Raw genomic sequence first — 26,548 nt, 5'->3', positions numbered from 1 at the left:
CCAAAACCCCAGCCACCAAGCCGTGTGACCCTCAGCAGCTCTCTTAGCAGCACGCATGCCTTAGGGTCTACAGCAGGCCCGGAGCACTGCCGAAGCCACGTCCCCCGTGTCCCCGCCTCCATGCGTGGCGCAGTGCCAGCGGCGCCATGGGCGCGGTGCGAGAGCGCGGGAGGGGTTTGATGCAGGGGCTGACGTCAGGAGCCGGGCGGATGCCGCCTCTCGGTGCTTCGGAGACCAGCAGAGGGCGGCAGGGAGCAGCACTCCCGGCGGGCCTGGCCGCCTCTCTCCATCGCCGAGCACCCACAGCTGCCTGCCCAGCTGCTGCCCCAGGGCAGCTGAGGGGACACTCCAGCACTCGCTGCACTTCAGCTCTCCTGTGCAGCGTCAAGGTCCCAGGGAGGTCCTCAGGCCCCAGGGGCCTGCCAGCACAGCGCAGAGGGTCTGTGTTGATATGGTCCTCACCAGTGATGCTCTCAAGTTACCCTGACAATTTGAGCCCAATATATCGTTAGGATAAGACTTTGCTAGTTTCCAGGGACCACTGGAACGGGGGTGGGGGAGAGTGTGTGGCAAAGACACCACTTTTCTTACTCTGCACTTCCAGAGAAGCTGAGCAGCAAGCACAGGGCAGTAGCATGAAGCCAGGTCAAAAAACCCAGATCCAAGAAGTGCTCTAAGGCCAAGAGAAGTCCTGCTGCAGCACCAGGAGCTTAATTTTCCTGCCCTCACCCAGGCTGCTCTGTTCAAGGTAAATCAAATTTCTTTTTTATCCAGGGATTATATCCTGGTCTAAGCCCATGATAGGTGGTATTTTTATCTCATCTCACTCCAGTAAGCTGGCACCCACCAGCTCACAAGAGAGGGAGCTAGCTGGTCCTGATCTTGCCCCTCTGTTTTATGCTGAGGCAGCAGGATCTCCAGCCCAGGTAAGCTCACCAGGAGCACCAGCCTCTGCCCAACGACCTGCTTCTTGCACAGTCCTGGACAAGTCACCAAGGGCAGGAGTTCACAGCAAGGCTCCAGCCAGCCAACCACTCAGAGGTTGCTTTTTTCCCAGGCTGGTTTTCAGGAACTGATTTAAACTCACGAAAGGGACACATCATCACTGGGAATACTGGGACAAAACCAACAGGAGTTAACACTGCCACAAGCAGCAGCCTCCTCCCTGTGCCAGCTAAAGCTGATCTAGTCTCAATTCCATTACCTTAGGTTTACTCATCACAGCTCTTAAGCAGTACTTCTCTTTCTCATGCTTGATTTTCTCTGTTCTACTACTCACTAGTAAGAAGGTCTCTGTGTACCCAGTGACTTGCAGTCCTCAGGTAAGGAGCAGCAACAGCAAGGAGTGTTTCTCAGAGGAAGTAGAGCATGAGCTGCAAGAAAAAGCACAGCAAGGCACCTCCCCAGCACAGGACCCCAGCGCCACCCCATGTGCAACAGCTGCAGAGTGAGAGAGGTTTGTGTAAGCACAGGAAGGCTGGGTCAGGGGCAGTGCTGACACAACAGCTCTCACAAACCCACTCAAAGTCTGTTTTTAAACTGAGGCAGCTGCTACCAGCTGCAAAATGAGACCCAGAGGGTAGCCAAGTAAGAGAGGACTCTGCTGCCTCTTGGGAACAGGCCAAAATCATCAGCCTGTTTTTAGCTGTGTATAGCAGCAAACAGCAGAGATAGAAGCAGAGGTCTGCCAAGTGAAACCATAACCAGCAGCAACACTGCCTGCTTCTTGGGGGCCCTTCAAACTGACTATCTGGGCCACAAAGACCCAGGCTTCATTCTCTGCTGGAGGACAAGATCCCTTTAAATTTTACCCAGTACAAATCCAATGACCAGACTCAACAGCACTCTGGGGTATGAAAGAGAGCATGTCAAGTGCAGAAAACTGGGAGACTTCTACATCGCTCTGATTCAGCAATGAGGTAGCTGCACCTTGTCACATGTCCCTTCTGGAAGCCCTCCCTAAGAAAGGCAGAGCCACATGGACAGAACCCAAGCAGAGAGTGAAGAGCAAAGAGGACCATCTCCAGGTCAGATGAGATAGCACACCTCTTGGAAAGCTCTGCAGGCAGTGGGCAGCTAATGGTGTACCAGCAGTGGTGCTGTTTGGGCAATGCCATGAGTGAAAAAAAGAGCCTGGGTGACTCAGTAGTGTGGTGAAGATGGAGTTGCTCCAAAAATCCCTTTTCTCAGAGGTCTTACCAGACATGATCATCTTTCCTTACTAAAGATGAGTAGGGAGTGGTGTAAAGGCCACACCTAAGTACAACACACAGCGCTGACAGCAGGAGCTAGTCCATGACTGGGATGGAGGGAGGAGATGACAGAAGAACATGGTTAAGTAGATAAACTCCCTCCTGGGAGAGCTGCAGGGCTGGGCCTGTCCCACTCTTCTCCCAAACACTTCAGAACAGAGGAGCCCAGCTGCACGTTTCGTTCAGCAGCACCATTTCTACCAAGGTACAGCAGTCTCCTGTTTGCACATCTCCAGCATGTTTTTGATGGCAGAGCACTGGGAAACTTGGAGACAAAACACAGCCACCAGTTTAACACAACATTCACACCAGCGTGAGGTCCAGCAGCCGTGCAGAGGCCGCACCTGCACCACGAGCTAAAGGAATCATCTCACACACAGTGGGGGAGTGACAGAACAGAAGGGTGTGCCTGAAGCAGTCCAACCTTTTGTTCTAGATTTCTGATGTATGTCCCTAACATGAGGCAGGACTTCTCACATTAAGTTCTCACCTACTTAGCCAACAAATTCCATCTCTCAACTACATTAACAACACAGCAAGAAAAACTGATCCCTGCCATTTGTCAGCACTGCACAGGTGCGTTTACCTGGCACAGCTGTGCTGCTCAGACTCTGCACACTCCCACTTCCTCTCCTGAAGTCTCTACACCAGATCTGCACTCTTCCCCTCTCCCTGGCAGCCATTTTGGCATCAGCTTGACCATGAAAGATAGGCAGTGGGGTTCACCAAGTCAGCAGGAAAGCACCCTGCAAGACGTTACATTTTTCTTCAATTAGTGATTATCCTCTCCCTGCACAGCTTGATGGAGCTGATGTGAGGGATGGTGTGGAACAACCAAGCAGAACAGGGAAAGGGGCAATCAGTGCTGCAGAGCAAAGACGCAGCTGCTACAGTGTCATGGAGGGCCTGTAGGCCAGAAAACAGGCTTATGTATGCCTTGCCCTGCCTAGACATGTTTTTTTGCCCAAACGAGAGGTAAACACATTAAATGGATAAAAGGGGCACAATAAGCCTGGTGCCACGAAGTCTGGTCTGCCAGGACCCCTGTTTGTAAACATGCTGTGTAAGCCCCCACACGCTCAGCTCATGCTTCCCTGGTGTAAGCCCATGTGATCCCCATATTTGAGGAAAGTCCAGGCAAGTGGCATTTGCCTATTATGGTAAGGTTTGGCTAACTGCCACCCCGATTGGTCATTCTACTGGCCAAAGTGCCATTAATCTCGGCCCACATTCAATAAATGGGGACATACAGGTAAACAACGTGCTCAGATTCCCCAATTGCTTGCCTGTGTACTCACTTGCAGAGCTCACTTAAGCCTGCCTATATATATGTGGAGCCCATAGTCTCCCAGCAGCCGTGCACACCTTGCACACTCACTGCCTTATCACTGCCTGGTAAGCACCATTGCCGCCGAGTTACCAGGAAGCAGACTCCACTTCTCTGCATGCTATCGGCCTGTCTGGCCAGCATCACATCATGCCGAGACAGCACGGCATCCTGCCTCTGCACCTGACAGCCTGCCTACGTATCTCTGGACAGAGCATCCAGAAGAAGCCAGCAGCACAAGGTCAGCGTCTATTTCCCCACAAGCCAGGAAGAATCTCCTTTCCTCTCAAGCTGGGAAGATTCCAGCCTCAAAGTCCACGGGGGCAAAGCTCCCCTGAAGTTTGGACACCCAGAGGGTGATTATTGATTAATAAGGACTGTAAGTAGATGTTTTAATGCCTCTGTAGTATCTGTTGTCTCTGCCTGTCATGGAGAGTAGCAAAAGCTCTCTCAGCTTTTGCTATATTGTGTACTTTCTAATGCCTCACATTCAAGCAGAAAGCATCGAAAAACCCAAAACAATCTTTCAGTCCCATGGGAAGGTTTCGGCCTAAGGCAAGTAGAGGGTAAACACTGGCCATGTTTTCCTTTTACTTGGCGTCAAAGTGGGATGAGAGTGGCCTTGCTTTACAGACAACAGGGTGTTGTTTTGGTTAGTAGAAACGACTTTCTCAAGCCTGCCCCACACCTGCAGGAGGGCTGGCCTGAGGAGTGGTCTTTATATTGTTTAGGTAATGTTGTCCAATTGTATAAGTTGCTTACTGTTTTTTACCAATGTATGTGAACAACGTAAAAGTGGTCCGAATTGTGGGCTAGTCCTATTTTGAACATTATAAAAATGGTGGACAGGCCAGGATCGAGGCCCTTCTGGGTTTTTCCAGCCTTTCTGGACCTCACCCTCGTCTTGTCCTTCCTCGAACTTCTAACAACAACAACAAACTGCTTGCCGATCTAGCCTCGCCTCGGGCGGACACGCCGAGCCGCAGAGGCAGGAAGCCTGCACATGCCTGGACCCTCACTGGGAGAAAGGGACTCCCTACCAAGCTACAGACTGTGAGTAGCTGACGAACTATTAACTCAAACCAGAGACTCAAAGAACTCTCTTTAAACATCATAGACTCTTTAATCTGCCATTTTCGGAAATGTTACTTTGACCTCGATCGAAAGAATTCACAGTGGTGGTGTAGTTTCGGGAAGAGGGAATTCGCATTTTTGTAATAAATCACTGATAAAATAGTCAACGCCTCGCGTATTTTCCCCATAAACTCTGCCGCGAAACTGCGTTCCACGACACTGCCATAGAGCAGGAAGAGTTTCCAGCCCACTCTGCTGGGCAAATAGCATATAGACCCCAAACGGTATTTGCTGTGGGGAAAATTCCTCTCTCTGTTTATAGTTGGAATGTTTGCTGGTTATTAACAAGGTACTGTAGATATCTATCCTAGAATGTTTTCATGATCATGTAGAATCCATTTTAATATTAATATACAGTGGTTGGGGATGGCAGAGTTCAGAATATTGAGTTTAATAAATACATATTTGTATAGAATATTATCTCGCACCAATTAATTTCTCCCCTCTGCCACAATCGGCGTAGGCGGCAGAGTCCCCCTCTGCACATACAGACACACTTGTTCAGAGTAGTGACAGAAGTAAGAGCTCCATTCACTACCTGCTTTTATCAAAGCCGATTCAGCATTAGGAGCTGGAGGGTCACAGATGAGCCAGAAATCACCAACCTGCAGGCAGTGGCACTTTAGTGGAAGATTTCACAAAGAGATTGCTGGAGTTGCAGCCACTAAAGCAAGCAGCTGCTCTTCAGTGTCCACACAGCTTTCAGTACTTGGAGCAACCTCAGTTCTCAGAAGTGCTCCCATCAGAGAATTTTGGCCCTTTCCAAGCAGCACCACCAGCAGGTGCAGTAGCTGGTTAAGCAGCAAGCCCAGACCTTTCTACTTTGTGCCAGTGAGTTAAGTGGGTACCTTAAGAACCCTCATAGCCCAGAGCCATAGGTGCATCTTCACAGGAGAGTCCTAAGCAACACAAAGCAATCCCAGCTCATGCTCCCGGCACAGCAGCACTAAGGGCAGTGCCAGGTATTCCCACCCTTGCTTTCAAACCTGCCAGCTGAAAGAGGGACTCCCAAAAGAGGAAGAAGGTGGCGCTCTGCCTGCTTGTGACCTTGCTTTACATGCCTGCACACTCCAAAGAGCTCTCATCAGAAACCCACTTGAACTGGCACACAGAATACACCAAGCTTGAGACAGCCCTCACTGCAAAGATGCAATTAAAAGGCCTGTGAGTTATGTAAGCTTTTTCAGCATGTTTAAACAATTCCATTATCTCAGCTTCTCTCTGGACTCAGATGGTTCTATCCTAGCAGAGTCATGGAGCTATCAGACAGACTTCTGCAAAGCTAAAGAGTGGAAGGAAGCAGCACTGCTCTTTGAAAATGATGCTTTTCCACCATCCAGCACCTCCAGTATTCCCTCCAGAGCCAAGTGTAACCTCATGGCACCAAATTAACAACACAGACTATTGCTCCATCCAACAGCTCTGCAAGAAAGGGCTGGCAGAGGTCACTGCCATAAATACGTACAGAGGGGGCAGAGAGCTATGGGCAAGCCCACGTAAGGATGGGAGACACACAAAAGGCTTGACAGGGTGACTCTGCTACCTGAAGCAGAAGTCCCACAGGCTTCCCCCTCCAAAACACAGGCAGTTTCCTGGCTGACTTCATGCAGGCAATGCCTTGAACGCCAGGTCTGCTGCTGTAAGAACAGAGCAGCCACCAATGCTCAGCTGCCACCAGGTGCTACCAGTACCACCAGCACTTTCAACTGGGAGCCTCAGGCTTACAGCTAAGCCTTCCCACATGGAACAGCAATTAAAGACTGAACTCCAAAGTTCATCAGGAGCATTAATAACTAAAAATGTGAAACCACATTTCTACACCAATCTTTTGGATTACAGCACCCATAGGTCTGCTTCTTGACCTAAAAATGGAATGGGTTTCAATTATTAACACAAGTTATGCAACCGTGTCAGCCTTGCCATCTCTTTGGAAAATTAACAACAAGGTGCCATCTATTCCCTGTGTTTTGGGGAGAGATACAGGTATGATGTATTTATCCCTTTAGGGCTTTTGCTATCTGCCTCTGAACAGGGAGCAACAGGAAACTAACAGACAGACAAGCTCATTGACAGAAGTGCTGAAAGAGCCCAGCTGTCTCCCAAAGCCAAGTTTTAGTATCTGAGAACATGTACATTGCCAAGTATTCCTTTTGTTAAACATCACCAGGCCCTGTCTTGAGAGCTGGGTACAAGAGGAAAGACTTCAAAGAGCAGAGGAATCTTGACAGAACTGAGGCCACCAGCAGACAGGAGAGAGGGATGAGCTCATAGGATTCATACCTGAAAGGATCCTACAGGAAGGCTGCAGAGGGACTTTTTCTGAGGGCGTCCAGAGACAGGACAAGGGGGAATGGTTTGAAGCTGAAAGGGTGAGCAAGGTTAGACTGGATCTGAAAAAGTTCTTCACTACAAGGGTGGTGAGACTCTAGAACAGGCTGCCCAGGATGGCTGTGGATGCCTCCTCCCTGGGTATGTTCAAGGCCAGGTTGGATGAAGCCTTGAGCATCTGAGTCTAGTTGAGAGGCCCTGCCCATGGCAGGGAGTTTGGAAGGGACCTCAAAGATCATCTGTGTCAATCTACACCATTATAGGGTTAAGGAAAGACCCAAACTAACTTGCAAGGAGTAGAGTGGGACTCACAAGGAAAAAAAGCCACATTTACAACTCCTTCAGGCTCAAGAGAAAGACAAGGGAAATAACTACCCTCAGGCAGGCTTGTGAAGATAGTTTATGTTTAATACATCTGAAAAGAATGCATATACAAAGAACTTAGACACAAAAAAGCATTTGTTTAACACTAACAAGTTTACAAGGAATTGGAATTTTGGAATATGGAGAAGATTCCCTAAGTCTTAAAATCCTTTTAAATCTGCAAGCCAAAATCTCTTTTGGGTAAAACCCCTAGGACACTGTGGTCAGTCTGCACAGAGACCCTGCACATGATCCTCTGTGGGCTGGAGCCCCTCCTACAGCTTCAAGGTTACTTAGGAGCAAAATGCCCAACAAGGGGATTCTCTTAACTGGTCCCTACATGGTGCCATACTAACACTAGAAACCACTCCCTGCAGTTCCTTCCTGCTGGCACAGGTTTACCTTTCCACTCCTTCCTGAAGCATGCCAAAGCCATCTAAAGGTGCACCGACAGGGGCCAGCTCCAAAACTGTAACCCAGCAGGTCACTTCAGAGCACTCACACAGCAGTCTGCTTGCTGGGCATGGTAAGAGCTTCTCTAATCATTAAGGACTGGCAGAAGGTGGATTTGTTAAAAGCCAACTGAAGCAGTTGGGCATGCTTAAAAAGGTGCAGTTATTTCTTCATCACATGACAAAAGCTTATCATGCCAAAGATTAAGGAAGAGACTGGCAGGCTAGTTTCAAGTGTGATGGTGCATCCAGAGACAAGGACTCTCCTGTTCCTAAGGCTCCATAACTTAAGAGGAGATGGTGCAGAAATTTATAACCTGCATAGTGGAAAGCCAGGGGAAGAGATACAAGGCAACTTCAGAGGAGATGCAGATACATTTTCTACACTCCTCCTTTGAGGAGCACCAGCTTGGGATGTTTTACTTTCCTGTATTTGTCTTTAGTACTAAAGTCTGCTCACACCCAGGCTGCTGGCTGGCTGCAGCACAGCCCTACAAGTTCTTGAAACCAAAACCAAGTCTTGCCAGAGCAGCAGAAGGGACAAGGCTTTCAGTGAAACAGCCTAGTTACAGAAAAAGTCATCAAAAGCATGCCTGGATTTTGAACATCAACAAAACAAAACAAAACAAGAAAAATTAGAAACAGTAAACAAAATAACCCCCTAGTACTGATCAGTGTTTTCTGGTAATACATAATTACTCAAAATTAACTAGCTGAACTGAGTGGAAGGGTGCTGGGGAACAGACACTAACATTCTCACCTCACACAGGAGCACAGGGGGGAGAAGGGAGTGCAGGGCAGGTCATTATTGCAAAAACAAATTTTCAGATCTGCATCTTTAGTTTGATTTAAACATTGCTTTTAGTATGACATTGAACACCAGCTTTGCAGAAGGGGCTGTGGAGGGATGTTCATAGCAGCACACACCTGCGAGTCTTCTTCGGCTCCGGAGGCTCCAGGGCAGCCAATATCGCTTCGTCAAATACATTCTTTAGGCCTTTCTGAAAAGGGGCAAAGAGAGAAAGGGGCAGACTCATTTTTAAGTTTTCACAGAAACAAAACCACAAAGGCAGACAAATCCCTCTACCGATGAACTGAGCCAGAGCCTGCTCTGCTCAGCCAGGCTCTGTCCCAAGCTGTGCTGTGCTCAGCGTTTTCTGACCAGGTCCCCACTTCCTCCAGACCAGGCTACTTTACAAAAATCAACACACAAAAGAAAGTCACCTCCTTAAGGCAATTTTTGTGATTAGCTGCTAACAGGTTTCACGTGCTAATGATAAAGCAGAAAGTGCAGCACTTCAACAAGTAGCTGGATCTGGAGCACGCCCCGTGTGTCCAGGAGAGAAGAGACAAGGCAAGCATGCAAAGATCTATGGCTCTGGTACCACTCAGGCCATACAGCGAGAAGCAGCCAGGTGGAGCCCAGAAGCTGAGAGGCCAGGATGGGAGAGTACGAAGCAGGTTCTGCACATTGCATTAAGGGTTAAACTGAAGCCAAGAAGAGCAAAACAGAAGAAAGCTTCATCAGTCACTTATAGAAACAACTGCAATTTTTAATTTCAAAATTGAAAGACAAGCTACAATTGATGTTTTCACCTTAAAACAACAAAAAATCAGAGCATGATAGAAAGAAGCAGCTTACATCTTACATAACAGGCTGTAAGGATCTATTATTGAAATGAAGAGGTCTACCACGTTAGAGAAAGTGAGAGTTTTAACAGTTCAGAAAGCAGTAGCAAATACATTGAGATTTCCTTCCCCCCAAAGACTGACAAATAGCCACTACAGCACAGACAGCCAAAGCAACAGAAAAACATCTCACTGCACAAAGACCCAGAGAGCCTTTCACATTACAGCATCACTTGCAGATCACCGGTCCATGTACTTTTGTCATGCAAATACAGTTAACAAGAATCACAAGTAGAAACTGAGAAAACACAGGATGAGTTTCTTCCAGTTGGACTCAGGAAGATCAAACATCACAACTTATTCTTTTGACCTTTCTTTAAATCAGGATGAAATAGATACTTCTCCCCCAGCAGCCTGAATTATAAAGCTACCCACATCTGGCAACCCAAGCAGCAGAGAGTTAAGCAAGTCCAGTTCGTGTTCCAGTCACATTTCACTAAGAGCTTAGGGATTGTTTTCAGTCCAAGAGCTAAGACCGAGGTTGCTCTAAGGTGGTAAGCAGGCACAACAGCTTTCAATCAAGGTGGTTTGACTCATTTTTTTAACCAGGTTTCTACAGTAGTGGGACAGAGGAAGCAGCAGCAAGAGGGAAAGGAGAAAGTTTAGAATATACAGCACTTCCTTTTGGGCTGAGTTTCCGGAGGCTCCAGGGCAGCTAGGATAGCCTCATCAAACACATTCTTCAGACCTCTCTACAAGACAGAGGGGAGGAGAAAAAAACAGCAGCCAGGTTAGAGGATTAGAGAAAAATAAGCAGATACAAAGAGCATTCAGGACAGACCAGGCTGAATTCACAGAGGCAGTAACCAGATTTACTTTGCAAAAAAACAAAGTAGATCCCAGGAAGAAATCTCATTTAGATGACCCAGAAGCCAGTAGGAGAGGCAGTGAGGGAGAAGGTTAGACCAAAAGAACCCCCAGAAAGGCAAAAGCAAAGCCAGCAGTAATTGACAAGAACACGGGTGGGAAGGGCTGCACAAGAGAGGTTGGTTTCCACTGAACTGCTGAATATAAACCTGGGGACTTTGCAGGGTAATAAACACAGCAGAGAGTAGCTTGTCCCACCATCCACAGAGATCCAAGAAGTCAGGTAAACCTCTGGTAGTCATTCCCGGTGGCTAAGCAAGCCCCTCGGATACACAGATTTACTGCTCCCAACCACCTGTGCAGCTACAGCTCCAACGAGCCCTCTGCTTTGTGAATTCAGCCACTGAATAACTAAGGATCTCCAGATGGGTGGACATGATCTGGGATCAAAGCAGAACCTCTCTGGTAAGCCGTCATCATCTTCAGATACTGGCTCTCAGTCTCTCGGAAGCGATGCGGTACCTTACCAGTGCTGTGCCCCTGCTAAGAAGCCAGCATGGCAGCATGCAGCACCCCTCAGTTATTCAGCTTAGTTATCAAAGCAAATAAATCCACTCGAGCCAGAGCAAAACCCAAATAGAAACAGTGTTGGAACTGGAACATCCAACACCACAGCAGCAGCCACAGTGCTGCCAGAAGCCTGCTGGGATCACGGCAGAGCACAAAGCATGCATTGGGTTTGCCACAAGCACAGTGTCACACTGCAGCCTTACCACTGCCACAGCTCTGCCAGAGCCACAGCACCAGCAGGGAAACCTGCCCTGGTTCACGCCAACTGGACTCACCTAAATCTACTGTCAGAAGTGCAACCTTCATAAATGCTCAAGAACTTAGTGCCATCGTCTAGTTGATTGGACAGGGATGGGTGATAGGCTGGACTGGATGATCTTGGAGGTCTCTTCCAACCTGGTTGATTCTATGATTCACCCCAGCCAAAGACAAGGAGCAGAGCTCACAGCCCTTCCTGCAGTCAGAGACTGTCAGAGCTCAGGTTTGTGAACTGACATCACTGCGGTGTGGCCGAGCTCTCCCTCACAGGTTGCACACTGCAGAGATCCTTTTAGAAGACCTTTAATCTTGTTTTACTGCAGTACATACATGGGAGATCTCTAAAGCAACGCCATCTGGAAGCATTTAAATACATCATGTTATATGCAAGAATGTACTTAAAAGAACTCAAGGGAATTGCTGTGTCCAATCACACTGCATCCTTCACAGGAATAGCTGCTGAGGGCTTCATCTTGGGGAATTTGGGTAGGTTTTGGTTGTTTTGTAAATTAGTTGCAAGTTATGCTGAAGAAATAGCTGGAGAGTTCAGAGAAGTAACACCCATGTGAATCCTAGAATGGCTCAGGTTGGAAGGGACCTCAGAGTTCATCTGCTCCATTCTCCCCACCGTGGGCAAGGACAGCTCTCAACTAGACTCAGATGCTCAAGACCTCATCCAACCTGGCCTTGAACATCTGCAGGAAGCTGGCAGCCACAGCTTCCCTGAGCAGCCTACTCCAGAATCTCACCACCCTCAAACTGAAGAACTTCTTCCTCAGATCCAGTCTAACTCTGCTCTCCCTCTGCTTCAAACCATTCACCCTTGTCCTGTCTCTGGACACCCTCAGGAAAAGTCCCTCTGCAGCCTTCCTGCAGGATCTCTTTGGGTACTGACAGGCACCTCCAAGGCTGCCCTGGAGTTTTCTCTCCAGCCTGAACACCCCCAGCAACCTTAGCCTGTCCTCACAGCAGAGCTGCTCCAGCCCTTGCATCATCTTTGTGGCCTCCTCTGGACTCAGTCCAGCAATTTTGTGTCCTTCTGCTGCTGGGGACAGCAGAACTGGAGGTAAGGTCTCAACAGAGCAAAGGGGTCCTGCTGCCCACACTTCTCTAGATGCAGCCCAGCACATAGCTGCCTTCTGGGCTGCATTAGGGCACTGCTGGCTCCTGGGGAGCTTCTTAGGAACCAGCATCCCCAAATCTCTTTCTTCAGAGCTACTCTCAACCCACTCTGCACCCAGCCTGGATTTGTGCCTGGAACTGGCCAGACCCAGCTGCAGGACCTTGCACTTTGGTTGAGCCTCATGCATTGGCTCACTTCTCAAGCCTGTCAAGATCCTTCTGGATGCCATCCCTGCCATTCAATTGAGTCCAGTGCACTACATGGCTTGGTGTCTTGGAGGATGTCCTGAGGGTGCCTCAATGCCTATGTGGCATGTGAAGGCTGAGCACTAACTGCATTGTCCTCCTCTAAAGAATGAGGCTGCAGTATAAACTCGGCTAGGTGATGTTAGAGTAAGAATCTATGCAGGACAAGAATCAAGAAAATTCCTGAATGCTCTTACTCAAGGACTCCTCTCTTGTTTTCCTAGTGCAAAAGAGAAATTAATTTACCCATGAAAAGAGAGTTTGGGGTTTGTTTTGAAGGACAAAAAAAGAGTTAGGATAAGGGAATAGGAGAAAAATACACACAGGGCAGAGACAAAACTGTTGTAAAATGGGACTGGTGATAGGAGAGTAACCACCTGAAGGGACCTGTGTGACGGCACTGGCACCCAGGCCTCTATCCTCCAGTCAAAGCAAGAGGGCTCCTGGGCTGCTCTAAGGAACATGCTGAGCTCCAGCTCCTGTACTCCTCTCACTCACAGCCAGAGTAAGACACTGCAAACCTGACACTGCCAGGCCTCCACCAGGAAGCAAAAAAGATAATCAATTTAAGTATTAGCATTGAACTTCAGAAAGTTGAATTCTGAGTGTAACAGAAATAATCACTTCAGCTGTAGTCTGTCAGTCACCCTTCCCAACACCCACTTGTGACAATGCTGTTGGGCACTGCTTGGTAGACAAAGGTCGAAAACTGACATCAGCACAAAAAGAGATTCCATAACCTGAGGGAATGGGGGAACGCTCAGTACTGCAATCATCCAAATTCAGGGAGGAGAAGATACTCTGTTTTCACAGAAAAGCCTCTTAGGACACACCTAACTCTGCTCAGAACATCAACTCCTCCATACAGACAAGCAAATTCTTCCTCTCAAGAATAAAAAAAAACATGTGATGTGTGGGGTCTGTGACTTAACAATTACTTGTTACTGGGGTGGCAAAGTCGCTTGTAAGGAAGTCATTTGTTGGGAAAGAAAAAAAATCATCCCAGATTGCAGAGCTGAAGTGTGTAAAGGGAGACTGAACGACTCAGCTGAGTCTCACTTCAGTTGAAACCAGCTCCTACCACACTGCCTTAGAGGCAAGAAAACATCCTTCCTGGCTACGAAAGCCAGCTCACTTCTGTGCTTAGCAAGCTGCCAGCTTAGGCACTTCAAACAACCCTTCACAGATCATCCACATTTCTTTTTGGCAGCTGAGCAAAGAGGTGCTTGTGAAGAGAGTCAACAACAATCGAAGGAAGATGAAGAGAGCAGATGCATACCAACTAGTCTTCTGCTGAGGCTTCTGAACCCTCTTCCCAGCCTACACCAGATTCTTAACACCACCAATGGGCACACAAGCACCAGCATTCTGGCAGAAATTCAGGCTGAGCATCCAAGAGTTCTCTGCAACAGACACAGTTTAGTCTGTCTGTAAATGAGTGGATAAACACTGGGATCTGTAATCACATCAGCTCTCACTCTGGTAGCTCCACAAGCGCTTCCATGTAATCTGAGCAGACCAAGCAAGGCAAACTTAAGGCTACAGAGGAAAGGTTCTCAGTGAGCAATTAGAAGACAAAAAGCACTGGTAGCTAGCAGCTTCTACAGACTAATGTCAGCATCAGCATTCAGGATCTGCCAGACACCATCTGAAATTGTACTTTGGAACTGAAGACGGAAGCACAGCCAGGACCATCTCTTGATCCAGGATTCCTGGTATGAAGTGCAGTGTGCCTCACCACAACACCTCCAGCACCAGAGTCCTGCCTCTTCCTTCTCACCAACACTCAGACAAAGCTTTGTTACAAAAATGGCTCAGGATCCCAACTTGAAGAACCAGCATGCAACCTGGGCAAAAGGTGCCAAATAAGCAGAACTGCAGGCTTCAGGCAGCTCAGTAACAAAGCTTTGTGTTCAAGATCCCAGAGATGAATGCACAACAAAACTAAAGAGAGTGAGAGAGAGCGCCAACATTGTGCACTCCTCATTCCATGCACGTCAGGGAGGGACAATTTTTTATAGAGCTGCATTAAGGAAATTGTTAAAAAGCTGCAGTCAGTGCTGCAGGAGCAGGCACACGAGATTAAAGCTCCCAGGGCATTCAAAGCCAAGGCATGCTGCCAGCTACCCAGCCAATGCCTCCCATCCACCCCACCTTAGTATTCCTAACTTAAAGGGAAAGGATAATCAGGTTTCCTGGCCTCCAATCAGCCATTTCAGTTGGCTTTAGAATTATGTTCACTAATTAGTTCTCACCACCACCACCTTTATGTCTTAAGAACTATTTAATGGTTGTTCTGTTGAAACAGAACTTCCATCTTAAGACAGCTGCAGGATGCAGCTCACAGTTGGCTACACAAAAAGAAGCTCTCAACTATGCAGGCATCTAGTCCTAGAAGTACCAGAGCTGATTTTTGGAGAAGTTTTTAGTTTGTTCATCAGCAAGTTGCATTCTGTGTCCTAACCCAGGTAAAGCTCATCACACACCTTCTAGGTTTCAACAGCTGTTTCCCTCTGACACAAAAGCCACCACAGAAGAGCACAGTCCCTCTCAGCCTAGTCTTTACATGCCCTTTTTCTTTCTACTGCTGCCAGCTCCTTATGCCTCAGAACGAGAGGACAAAGAGAAGGCTACTGTGTCGCCAACAGAAGCAGAGCGCGAATCCTTTCACATCCTTAATGAGATAATTTTCCCCATAATTGGAGGAAAGAGGAAAAAAAGAAAAATCAAACCTGGTCCAAGAGCACTCCTCACCTGCGTGAGCGCAGAGCATTCCACGTATTTGACAGCCTTCAGGTCCCGGGCCAGTTTCTCAGCCGTCTCTGGAGTTATGGGCTTCTGCTTGTTCTTGGCAAGTTTCTCAATTGTTGAGGGATCGTCTCTTAGATCAATTTGGGTCCCAACAAGCAGGAAAGGAGTCTTTGGACAGTGGTGAGTAATTTCAGGTACCCACTACAGAGAGAAGACACAGTGTTTGTTACTATCCACCCGAGGGAACAACTCCTGCATTTCTCAAAGTGCTGCAGTAGCTCTGCCCTTCTCAGGCAGGGTCTAACCAACCTTTTCTTTCACATTTTCAAATGAAGAAGGAGATACCACTGAAAAACAGACCAGAAATACATCTGTCTGTGGATAGCTGAGGGGTCGTAATCTATCATAGTCTTCCTGACCTAAAAAGGGAGAAAATTAAGACAGTATTAGGCCCAGCCAGTTAAACCCTGCCCTTCACAGGTGGTTGGGGTGCTTATTTCAGCACAATGGCATCATTGTCATCAACCCTAACTTAAGCAAACAGCATGCCTTGAACCCAAACATTCAGAGAGCTTAGTTTTCAACTACAGAATTCCTTCAGTTGCTATGTAACAATGAGCTGCTTAAAGCCACAGGAAAGCTGGGAAGTCTGACAGGAGCAAGCTCTCAAACACCCTCAGATTGCAGAACACTTTCCTCCTCTGTAACCAAGAACCTGCAGAAGATGGATCTGGTTAGAGATAAGAGCTGGTTAAGGGTGAGGCTTTCTGCATCTAGTCGTTATAAGTATTATGCCATCAAATTTCATTACCCTACAAAACCCCTGACATCAGAGGAAGGAGAAAAACAAGGCAGTCGCGTGCTTGTGAACACTTAAGAGAAGTGGTGTCCTTCAAGCAGGAAGAGAATGCTGCTGTTCCAGGTCAAAGTGTGCCCAGGCCACCCAGCAGTACTCCCCTAAATGGGCGCCAAAGTCCTAGTAAGGACTGTGCTCAGAAGCAGCCAGGCTCTTCCTTTTTGAGCAGAAAGGAGAGCAGGCAATCACTGCAGAGCTCCACTAAGCATTGCCCCACCAGCCTGAGCTCAAATTTCCTCCTCTCAGTTTGGCAGCACTGTAGAAAGCAAACCTGGCACTGAAGGAGTTGCTATACAGGCTGGCAAGCAAATCTGAAACCCTTGACCAAAATGCCCTAGAATTCAGCTGATGCTTTCTCCCCTATCATACAGGACAGACTCCTGAGATATTGAAGAAGCTGTCTCAACACCTGGGACACCTCGATGGACACTATGAGACTGAGGTCTCCATAGCTGGTTACAGCCATCATCCTTGGCTGGACACAGAGCAGCTAAGCACTGACCAGAATACCTTTATAGCAACAAACAGGATACTACCAAAAGCTTGGTCTTCCTAATATAAGCTCAAATCCAACACTTCTGATTTGACAGTAACAGGGGTTTATCCACCTATGGTCTGTAACTTGTGCTGCTTGATTCTTCAGAAAAAGCAGGTGACTTTCAAAGAGCAAGCCCTCAGCTCTGAAAGGAAAGGTTTTCTACTCACAAGTGTATGGAGCCACCTGCATACACTCCAACCCCTTGGTAAGCTCTGAGAATCACTAGATGGGTTGCTGTGCTTCCAGGACATGGACACACAAAGCAACATGTGCACCAGTGCCCAGAAGTCTGACCTCATGCAACTCCTACCCAGGATAATATAGGTGAGATCCAGCTAAGTGCTGGTCCTTGCAGCAGCCTGGGTGTCAGGAAGGAGCCTCTCTTTTCTATTACTTGTCTAGTTCACATGAACTGAGAAGACTGCAGTAACACAGATCATCACATACAGAAAAACAATCTAGAGAACAACTGAGGCTCTAAAGCATCATTTGAAGCGTGACATCCATTCATTAATCAAGCAAGACACTTCATGATCCATCTCGAAGAATACAGATGCAAACAGCCAGATGAAATTCTAGATAACAGCTTGTCAACTAAAACTCTTTTGGAGGACATATTACAACACCAGATGCTGCCACACCACTTCGGTACTATTATGGGTAAGTAGTTGGACCAGTTTCTACTCTTCCTTGCTAAATTTTCACATGCACAAAGCAATGAGTGGAGCTGTTTAACCAGAAGGCAGACACCAGTCCAATAACCATAAACAAGGAGCTTGCAGCTTCCATTTTAAAGAACACAGTGACAGGGCTTAGGAAACTCCACACATCTCAACTTCATCCCTGTTAAGAACAGAACAATGTACCACATTTGGTGAAACTGACATTTGGTGAAAACCCAGTCTGGTTACTAAACAAAGCCCGCACACAATCCAGCTGTTACTCAACACAACTCTCTCCTCAGTTTCATTAAAAAGACACAACCCGCCATCTCCCCTGTTACAACCTAGATGAGAGGTGGAAGTTTGAAACCTGTTCTCTAGTGTTACAAAATACAGCAGCTTTGAAAGGAGATTACAGAAGGGGAAGGAGTTGTTGTCTGGTTTTGATTTGTTTTTTTTTTAAGTCAACTCCATTCAGCAAGTCCCCAGAGATCAGGGCATAAGAATCAAAACTCCTCCCTTTCATAAAAAGGGCAAAGCATATGTCTTCATGCTCAGCACCACCTGAACAAAAAGCCTTGGGCAGCTACAATGACAAGCACTTGAAATCTCACCTGCTGTATCAAAGAGGCCTAGGGTGTAAGGCTCTCCTCCAATCATCACTGTTACCGCATAGTTATCAAAAACCTGGGAAGAAGAGAAGCACATTTCAGATGATTCCAAACATCTCCTACTCACCTTGCCAGATCACCTCAGATTTGTCCCAGAGTCAGCTGGATGTGATAACAGAAGCTATCGGACTTTCAATACTGGTAAGAGCATGATTCGGTTTGAAAGAGGGATGCAAGGGCTGTTTCCATGAGGTGTCCACAGCAAAGCATACCATGGACATCACTGCACCAGTCCCTGCCTGAAGTTGCAAGAGGTTTCACACACTGCCACAGAGATGTCAACCTTCATGCTTGCTCTGACACAGGTCCTCACAAAGACACATGATGAACTTCAGCCCTGCCTTTCACGATGGGGCCACTCCTCACAGGACCCAAGTCCTGTGAAGTTCATCTTTCTGAACACCTAGAGAACTTAACAGAGTGTCCATCTTGTCAACATAAATTTGTTCTCCACCCTGACATTGGTCAAAAGGAGTTGGTGTTGGATTTTCTCACAATGCAAATGGAGAATGCATCTCCAGAAGCCAAGCTACACTGCCTCTGTGCAGCATCTGGCATGACAGCCCTGCCCTGAAGGGAAGACTCCCTGCACTGCCAGAAGTCCCTCACCTAGTAACTTCTTTACAACATGACAGAACATAAGGACTTGAGATGGACTCAATGAGTTTTAACAAGACCAAGGGCCAGGTCCAGCACTTTGGTCATAACAACCCCAAGCAATGCTCCAGGCCTGGGGCACAGTGGTCGGAAAGCAGCCCAGTGGAAAAAGATCTAGCAGTGCTGGTGGACAGCTGAACATGAGCCAGCAGTGCGCCCAGGTGGCCAAGAAGGCCAGTGGCATGCTGGCCTGGATCAAAACCACTATGGCCAGCAGGAGTAGGAAAGTGATGGTGTCCCTGCACTTAGCCCTGCTGAGGCCACACCTTGAGTACAGGGTTCAGTTCAGGGCACCACAAGTTAGGAGACTTTGAGGAGCCGAAGGGTGTCCAGGGAAAAGCAACAAGGCTGGGGAGGGGTTTGGAGTGAGGTCGCAGTTGGTCTCTCCTCCCAGGTAACCAGCAACAGGACTAGAGGCAATAGGTTGAAGTAGTGCCAGGGGAGGTTTGGATTGGACATGAGGAAAAACTATAGTGAGAGTGGTGAGGGGTCACAACAGGCTGTCCAGGGAGGCAGAGGAGTCACCATCTCTGGAGGGGTTCAAGAAGCTGTAGATGTGGTGCTTCAGGACATGGTTTAGTGGCCATGGTGGTTAGGTTATGGTTGGACTCGATAATCTTAAAGGTCTTTCCAGCCTCTGAATCTATGACCTACCCAAAGATGAATCCTTCATCACCCACAGTCAGCTGTCTGAGGTCAGTATCCTCCATTCAATAAGCATTTCACTTTCAGAACTGCAATGGAAAGTGCCACACAAGGCAGGTCTGGTAAAAACTCCTTCCCATTACTAAAAAATCCTGTTCCTGCATGTCAAGCTGCAAGGGAGAGAGAGTCGAGATCTCCAAAGAAGAGGGAACCTCTGTTTTGACACAAAACTTGAAGTTCAAGCAGCTCCAGAAGTAAACCCCAACATTAAAGAGGCCAGCAGCCATCTTGAAAGCTTCCAAGGAAGTGAGGAGGGAGGGCATGTGTTAAAACAAGCAGCCACATGCCTGTTAACAGGGCTCAGTAGGAGCTTAGGTCCTCCAAAAGTTCCCACTACAATCTGGACAGGACTGGGGAGACAGCACTTCAAAGCTGAACTTGCCAGAGCCCAGACCCATCTCCTTGCCAACTGACACCACGCTCAGAATTTCAGCTTTTCACAACTCACAGCACCTGAGAGGGCATCTGGGTATCCCCAGGAACAGCAGCTGGAAGCACACAGCTGATTTGGGGTTACAATTCCAGATTTCAAAGTGTTGCCAAAGATTTCACCATTCACCTCCAGGGTCTTAAACCAAATCTTGACTGAGTCTCAGGCTGCTGTGAGGACAGCCTGAGGGAGCTGGGGGTGTTCAGCCTGGAGAATACTCCAGGGCAACCTTGGAGCTGCCTGTCAGTACCCAAAGAGATCCTGCAAGAAAGCTGCAGAGGGACTTGTCCTGAGGGCGTCCAGAGACAGGACAGGGGTGAATGGTTTGAAGCAGAGAGAGAGCAGAGTTAGACTGGATCTGAGGAAGAAGTTCTTCAGTTCGAGGGTGGTGAGATTCTGGAGTAGGCTTCCCAGGGAGGCTGTGGCTGCCTCCTTCCTGCAGGTGTCCAAGGCTAGGTTGGATGAGGCTTTGAGCATCTGAGTCTAGTTGAGAGATATCCCTGCCCATGGTGGGGAGGTTTGAGTAGATGATCTCTGAGGTCACTTCAAACATGAGCCATTCTATGAGTCTACCTCAGTGAACCCCCTAGAGTGCCCAGCTTCAGGCTGAAGGAGGGTAGAAGACACTTCACAGAGCATATTCAATGTGCCATGACTTCCAAGACTCCAAAGGCCAGGTCAGGATGAGAACTCATCCAGTGCTGCGTGCAGAACAAGAGCCCATCACACACTATGGCCAGGGTCTGAGCATTTGCTCTTTCAGATGTCCAAAGATGGCTCAGCACCCCAAAGACACCCCCTCATTGTCACCCCATGAACAGGAAGTCAGCAGTACTCCTTGTAGCTGCCACTCAGGTCAACCAGCATGCTCTTTTTTTTTTTCCCTAAGCTCCCTATTGGCAAACTGGGATTTTTTTTGGCTATGTTTAAGGTACAGTCGCTGCTGGGCTGGGGATTCAGCCCGTGGGAGGCGAGGGTTACAGAGCCAGCCTTCAGACAAACCTGGCAAGCAGTTTCACAGCAACACCTACAGGAAATTTCATCCTCAATTATGCCAAATAGGCTAAAAAACGGAGCAAGAACTAACCCAACAAGAGGTTCCCATTCCTGCCAAAGCCATCCAGGGTGGGTGTGTGACAGGACTCACACCTGATCTGCCACTACAGAAACATGGCCACTGCCATTCCATGGACAGGTTTCTTGCTGCTCTTCAAGAACAGCAATGACCTGAAAGACATGCAGGTAACAAACCATCTGCAGCACCAGTATGAAACCCATCTCCCACTGGGAAATAGCCTCAAAAAGCCAGAAAGGGCTACAAAGCACAGAGCCAAGTGTAAGAAACTGAGCTGCTACAACCGCTACTGGTGTTCTGGCCACACTGCTGCACAAGTCCAGCCACACAGGGTCACAGCAGAGTCAGCTCACAGGAGCAGCTCCATGTGAAGCCAGACCCTGCTAAAGCATTCCAACCTTCACCACCTGCTTTGTCCCCTGGACTGCTGGCCACCCTCAAGCAAGGTGGCCACCCTCCCTTTCCAGAGACTTTGCAGCAGCTGCTGCTGGACTCCTGGTGTTACCGTGCTGGCCTTGAGCTACCACCACTATTTACCACGTTCTTAAAACCAGAGTTTTATCTCCAGGCTCTCTTCCTGCTTAAGCATTTTTGACTCTGGGGTCCTCATTCAGCCACAAACATTCTGGGTCCATGAGGGTTTGCTGACACTCAGGTAGCTTGCTTTTGTTCTGGGAACAATGCGATCTGTTGTATTTCTTTGCCCATGTATTACTGAAACATTACCCAGAATATCAGAGTCTACTTAGCAGTTTCCAGACTCTGAAGTACATCCCTAGACCATACCTAGGATCTGGAGCAGGCCTCTGATATCCCCAGAACAGCAAGTTCCTCAACGAGGTTCAGAGGCAAATTTTGGTGGGGTTAATCTCAAGAAAAAACCCAGACTGGGTGACAAGTGGATTGAGAGCAGTACTGTAGAGAAGGACTTGGGAGTGTTGGTGGGTGAGAAGTTTGACATTACCCACCCATGGAGGCTGGAAGCCCAAAAAAGCACTCATGTCTTGAGCTGCATGGTCAAAGGATTCCCTACCTCTGCTCTGCTGAGACCTGACCTGGAGCATCCAGACCTGGAGCATCCAGACCTGAAGCCTCCAGCATAAGGACATGGAACTGTTGGAGAGGGTCCAGAGGAGGGCTACAAAGACGATCAGAAGGCTGGAGAACCTTTCCTATGAGGATGGGCTGAGGAAGTGGGGTCTCTTCAGTCTGCTGAAGGCTCCAGGGAGAGCACAGAGCAGCCTTCCAGTACTTGAAGGGGCTACAGGAGAGCTGGAGAGGGACTTTTGAAAGAGCCTGTGGTGACAAATGAGGGCGCAACAGTTTTAAATTGAAGCAGGGGAGACTGAGAGTGGAGATGAGGAGGAAATTCCTTTACATGAGGATGGTGACATGCTGGGACAGGTTGCTCACAGAAGCTGTGGATGCCTCCTCCCTGGAAGTATTCAAGGCCAGTATGGATGAAGCCTTGAGCAACCTGGACTAGTGAGAGGTGTATCTGCCCATGGCACAGGGCTTGGATGATCAAGGTCCTTTCCAGCTGGAGCCATTCTATTCCAGAAACGTAAGACAGCTTTAGAAGACGCCTGGCTTCAGCCTTAGCACACTTACAGCACACTTTACGGCTCAGTAACTTCCCTTGAATAGCTTTTCCACAGCACTTGTGAGCAGGGATTTATGGACAGCACCACCATCTGCAGGCCAGCAAACAAACTCACAAGCTTTCAAAACACACATTTTAGGATTACAACATTTTTCAACATCATTTATGGTCATTTCACTAGGAAGCTGTAAGCAAACACTCACTGCCTGAACTCACTGCCCACTTTCACTTTGTCTTGACCACAAAGAATATCTGAAATAGGGCAAGCAGCCTTCAACAGGTTCAACACAGAGTGCAGCTCTCCTTGGATCATCACAGGACATTCTCAAAAAAATGGAAAACTGCAAAGTAGACTCAAAGCAAATTTCTCCCTTACAGGCCATAACAGAGTACATCCACGAGAGCGGCTGAACTGGAGCCTCCATGCCTTGAACACAGCCCTCAAATTTCCTAACAATGGCTACAGGACCCAGTCTGGAAACTTCCAGGTTTGGGAGTCCTTCCATCTTCAGCTGCAGATCTACAACTAAACCCAAGCTTTTCTCCTGTGGAATTCTGTCCCATTCTCAACAAATTGGGAAAGCTGAAGATCTCTGGAGAGCTATAAAGCAAACACCTGTGAAAGGCGATGAAGTTCACTGCAATTTCTTTTCCACAAAGAAAAGACATGATAAACAAGGAGCAGCTATTCTGAAAGAGCCATGAAGGACAGCAGAGAAGACAAGTGACTCCCATCTCAACCTCTTGGCAATACATTTCCAGATCCAAATGTGATTGGAATCACAGAATCAAAGAATGTTTGGGTTGGAAGGGACCTCAGAGTTCATCTGCTCCATTCTCCCCACCGTGGGCAAGGACAGCTCTCAACTAGACTCAGATGCTCAAGACCTCATCCAACCTGGCCTTGAACATCTGCAGGAAGCTGGCAGCCACAGCTTCCCTGAGCAGCCTACTCCAGAATCTCACCACCCTCAAACTGAAGAACTTCTTCCTCAGATCCAGTCTAACTCTGCTCTCCCTCTGCTTCAAACCATTCACCCTTGTCCTGTCTCTGGACACCCTCAGGAAAAGTCCCTCTGCAGCCTTCCTGCAGGATCTCTTTGGGTACTGACAGGCACCTCCAAGGTTGCCCTGGAGTTTTCTCTCCAGCCTGAACACCCCCAGCAACCTTAGCCTGTCCTCACAGCAGAGCTGCTCCAGCCCTTGCATCATCTTTGTGGCCTCCTCTGGACTCAGTCCAGCAATTTTGTGTCCTTCTGCTGCAGGGGACAGCAGAACTGGAGGTAAGGTCTCAACAGAGCAAAGGGGCAGAATCCCCTCTCTTGCCCTGCTGCCCAAACAACTCTGGATGCAACCCAGCACATAACTGCCTTCTGGGCTGCATTAGGGCACTGCTGGCTCCTGAAGAGCTTCTCAGCAATCAACATCCCCAAATCTCTTTCTTCAGAGCTACTCTCCACCCACTCTGCACCCAGCCTGGATTGTTAGTACCTAGGCAAACTTTTCAAGAGGTACCTGAGTAGAAGGTCTGGCTTTTAGGGTCCATAACAGAGTAATCTAACAAAATGAGCCTCCAAGTAGCTATGTTTCTCACTGAAAAGCCAAGCAATCTCAGTGTCAGAGTGCTGATGCTGTATGTGCAGTATTCAGATAGAGGAATAATGCACAGGCCTCCCAGGCAGTCAGCAAACTGCTCCCAGTTTCATCTTTAGTTGTGTCAAGTATTTCAGAAACCTGAGCCTGTAAAACTCCAGGTTACTCAAAAATAATCAAAGGCTACACACAAAAAGTGAGCCAACATTTTCAAGTACAAATGAATGAGACTGCACAGCCTAACCCCAAAGGTGTTTTTCATGTTTAGCTGAGGTTACCAGCACACTCCAGAGCTCCCAATGCAACCTTTGGGTTTCAAACAAAAACTGGGCATCAGAAGATGTGAACTGCAGTCAATGAGCACTCCTGCAACACAGAATCCCTAAACATACAGATGTGGCAAGCACTGAGAGACAGCAAGCTGAAGAGGCAGTCCTCCAAGTACTTGCTGTAACTCGTACACCTGCTCAGGAGCTTGCAGCAAGGCCCTCCACTCCACAGTCCTAACAAATGCAAACAGCTCTGTTCATAGCTAGCTGCAGGCCACCAATAAGCAGTAGGCCAGGTTCTGCAGAGTCGAGCAGTAGGAACTGACCAGGCACAGGAAAGGCAACCTACCAGTAGTAGCTACCACAAAAGACAGCAAAGCAGCAGTGCACCAAGCACTGATTATTCCTATTCCATGATGTTTTACTTAGTTCCCAGGAGGAAAGCAGAACAGCATCAAAGTGTGCATGCCATCAAGGTTAACTGGCAGCAGAAGTCATGCTGCCCCAGAGAGGCAGGGGAGCTACTGCCACACTCACCGTTGGTACGTACTCCGAGGGAAACTTGTTCGTTGTGTAGGAGATGAGTAGGCAGGTTTTTCCCACAGCACCATCGCCCACCACCACGCACTTGATCGTCTGCATAGCTGGAGCCTACCAGAACGTCAGCGCCAACAATGACCTAGAAGAGGAAAGAGAGAGTTACACTGAGATCTTTCACATACTCATTCCACAGCAGCACATGGCACTGGGGAGTTCCACATGGAGCACAGCCCACTAACAGCAAGGTTTGGGACTCCAGATCAAGAAAGACAGGGATCTGCTGCAGGGAGTCCAATGGAGGCTACAAGGATGACTATGGGACTTGAACTCTATGCTGTGAAGAAATACTGAGAGCCCTGGGGCTGTTTAGTTTGAAGAGTGAAGGCTGAGAGAGGATCTGATCAATGTCTATTTTCATTGCCCCTCAATTTAAGAAAGACATTGAGATGCTCAAACGTGCCCAGAGAAGCTGGTGAGGGGCCTGGAGCACAGCCCTATGAGGATAGGCTGAGGAAGCTGGGGTTGTTCAGCCTGGAGGCAGCTCAGGGCGGACCTCATTGCTCTCCACAATTACCTGAAAGGAGGTTGTAACCAAGTGGGGCTGGTCTCTTCTTCCAGGTAACCAGTGATAGAATGAGGGGACACAGCCTCAAGCTGCGCCAGGGCAGGTTTAGGCTGGATGTTAGGAAGTATTTAAAAAGAGACTTCATGGGGCACTCAGTGCCATGATTTAGTTGATTAGATAATGCTGGGTGATAGGTTAGACTCTATGATCTTGAAGGTCTCTTCCAATCTGACTGGTTCTGTGATTCTGTGATCTGAGGAGTGGGTGTCAAGATGAATGTGCCAGGCTGGTTTTCGTGGTGCCCAATGACAGGGCAAGGAACTATAGGCACAGGCTGGAACCCAGGAGGTTCCACCTCAACATAAGGCACTTCTGTACTGTGAGTGTGCTGGAGCCCTGGAGCAGGCTGCCCAGAGAGGTTGTGAAGTCTCCTTTTCTGGAGGCTTTCAAAAACCTGCCTGGATGTGTTCCTGTGTGTCCTGCCCCAGATGATGCTGCTCTGGTAGAGGGGTTGGGCTTGATGATCTCTGGAGGTCCCTTCCAACCCCTAATGATTCTGTGATCCAACCCCATCATTTTGCCGTTCCTATGGGAGCTGGTAGATGGGTTCCCTCCATCGCACACCACATAGGAAGCTGTTCATATTCATACACACAAAACTCCCTCTCTACTCCCACTGCACTCAACTGCCACACACCACCAGGCCTCTGTTGCTTTTCTGCCCTGGGAAATAGGACTGCAGAAATTCAATTGCTCCAATCTACAGTGCAATTTTGCCTCACTACTTCAAAGGTGGGCAAAAAAGATTCTTAGGCTGTTTCAGACTGTTTTTAATGCAAGGACATGAACCAGCAATGGTCACTGGCAGCCTAGAAGGCCAACTGTGTCCTGAGCTGCACCAAACATATGGCCAGCAGGTCAAGAGAGGGGATTCTACCCCTCTGCTCTGGTGAGACACAACCTGCAGCACTGCAATCAGTTCTGGAGCCTCCAGCATAAGGAGGACTTGGAACTGTTGGAGATGGTCCAGAGGAGGCCACAAAATTTATTAGAGCTGAAGCACCTTCCTTATGAGGACAGCCTGA

The 26,548-nt window shown here is 48.2% G+C and overlaps 1 protein-coding gene across 3 annotated transcripts in view; it reads right to left on the bottom strand.

The window, feature by feature from the left end:
• Nucleotides 1–7,428: 7,428 nt before the first annotated feature.
• Nucleotides 7,429–26,548, bottom strand: part of CDC42 (cell division cycle 42) — a 34,095-nt gene continuing 14,975 nt past the window's right edge. For 2 of the 3 annotated variants that reach the window (XM_064172347.1, XM_064172348.1), the window contains exons 2-6: nt 24,896–25,037; nt 17,970–18,042; nt 15,609–15,718; nt 15,303–15,500; nt 7,429–8,857 (exon numbers count right to left, since the gene is read on the bottom strand). In XM_064172347.1, coding sequence (XP_064028417.1) covers nt 8,768–8,857; nt 15,303–15,500; nt 15,609–15,718; nt 17,970–18,042; nt 24,896–25,000 — 576 coding nt within the window. In that variant the 5' untranslated portion in view covers nt 25,001–25,037 and the 3' untranslated portion in view covers nt 7,429–8,767. Of the gene's footprint in view, nt 8,858–9,388; nt 10,238–15,302; nt 15,501–15,608; nt 15,719–17,969; nt 18,043–24,895; nt 25,038–26,548 lie in introns of those variants that run through there. The other variant, XM_064172349.1, reaches the window with a different exon arrangement.

Source organism: Pogoniulus pusillus, chromosome 36 (assembly GCF_015220805.1).
Source record: "Pogoniulus pusillus isolate bPogPus1 chromosome 36, bPogPus1.pri, whole genome shotgun sequence".
In the NCBI taxonomy this organism is placed as follows: domain Eukaryota; kingdom Metazoa; phylum Chordata; class Aves; order Piciformes; family Lybiidae; genus Pogoniulus; species Pogoniulus pusillus.
The sequence above is the reverse complement of the archived record's forward strand: the minus strand, read 5'-3'. Positions and strand labels throughout refer to the sequence as shown.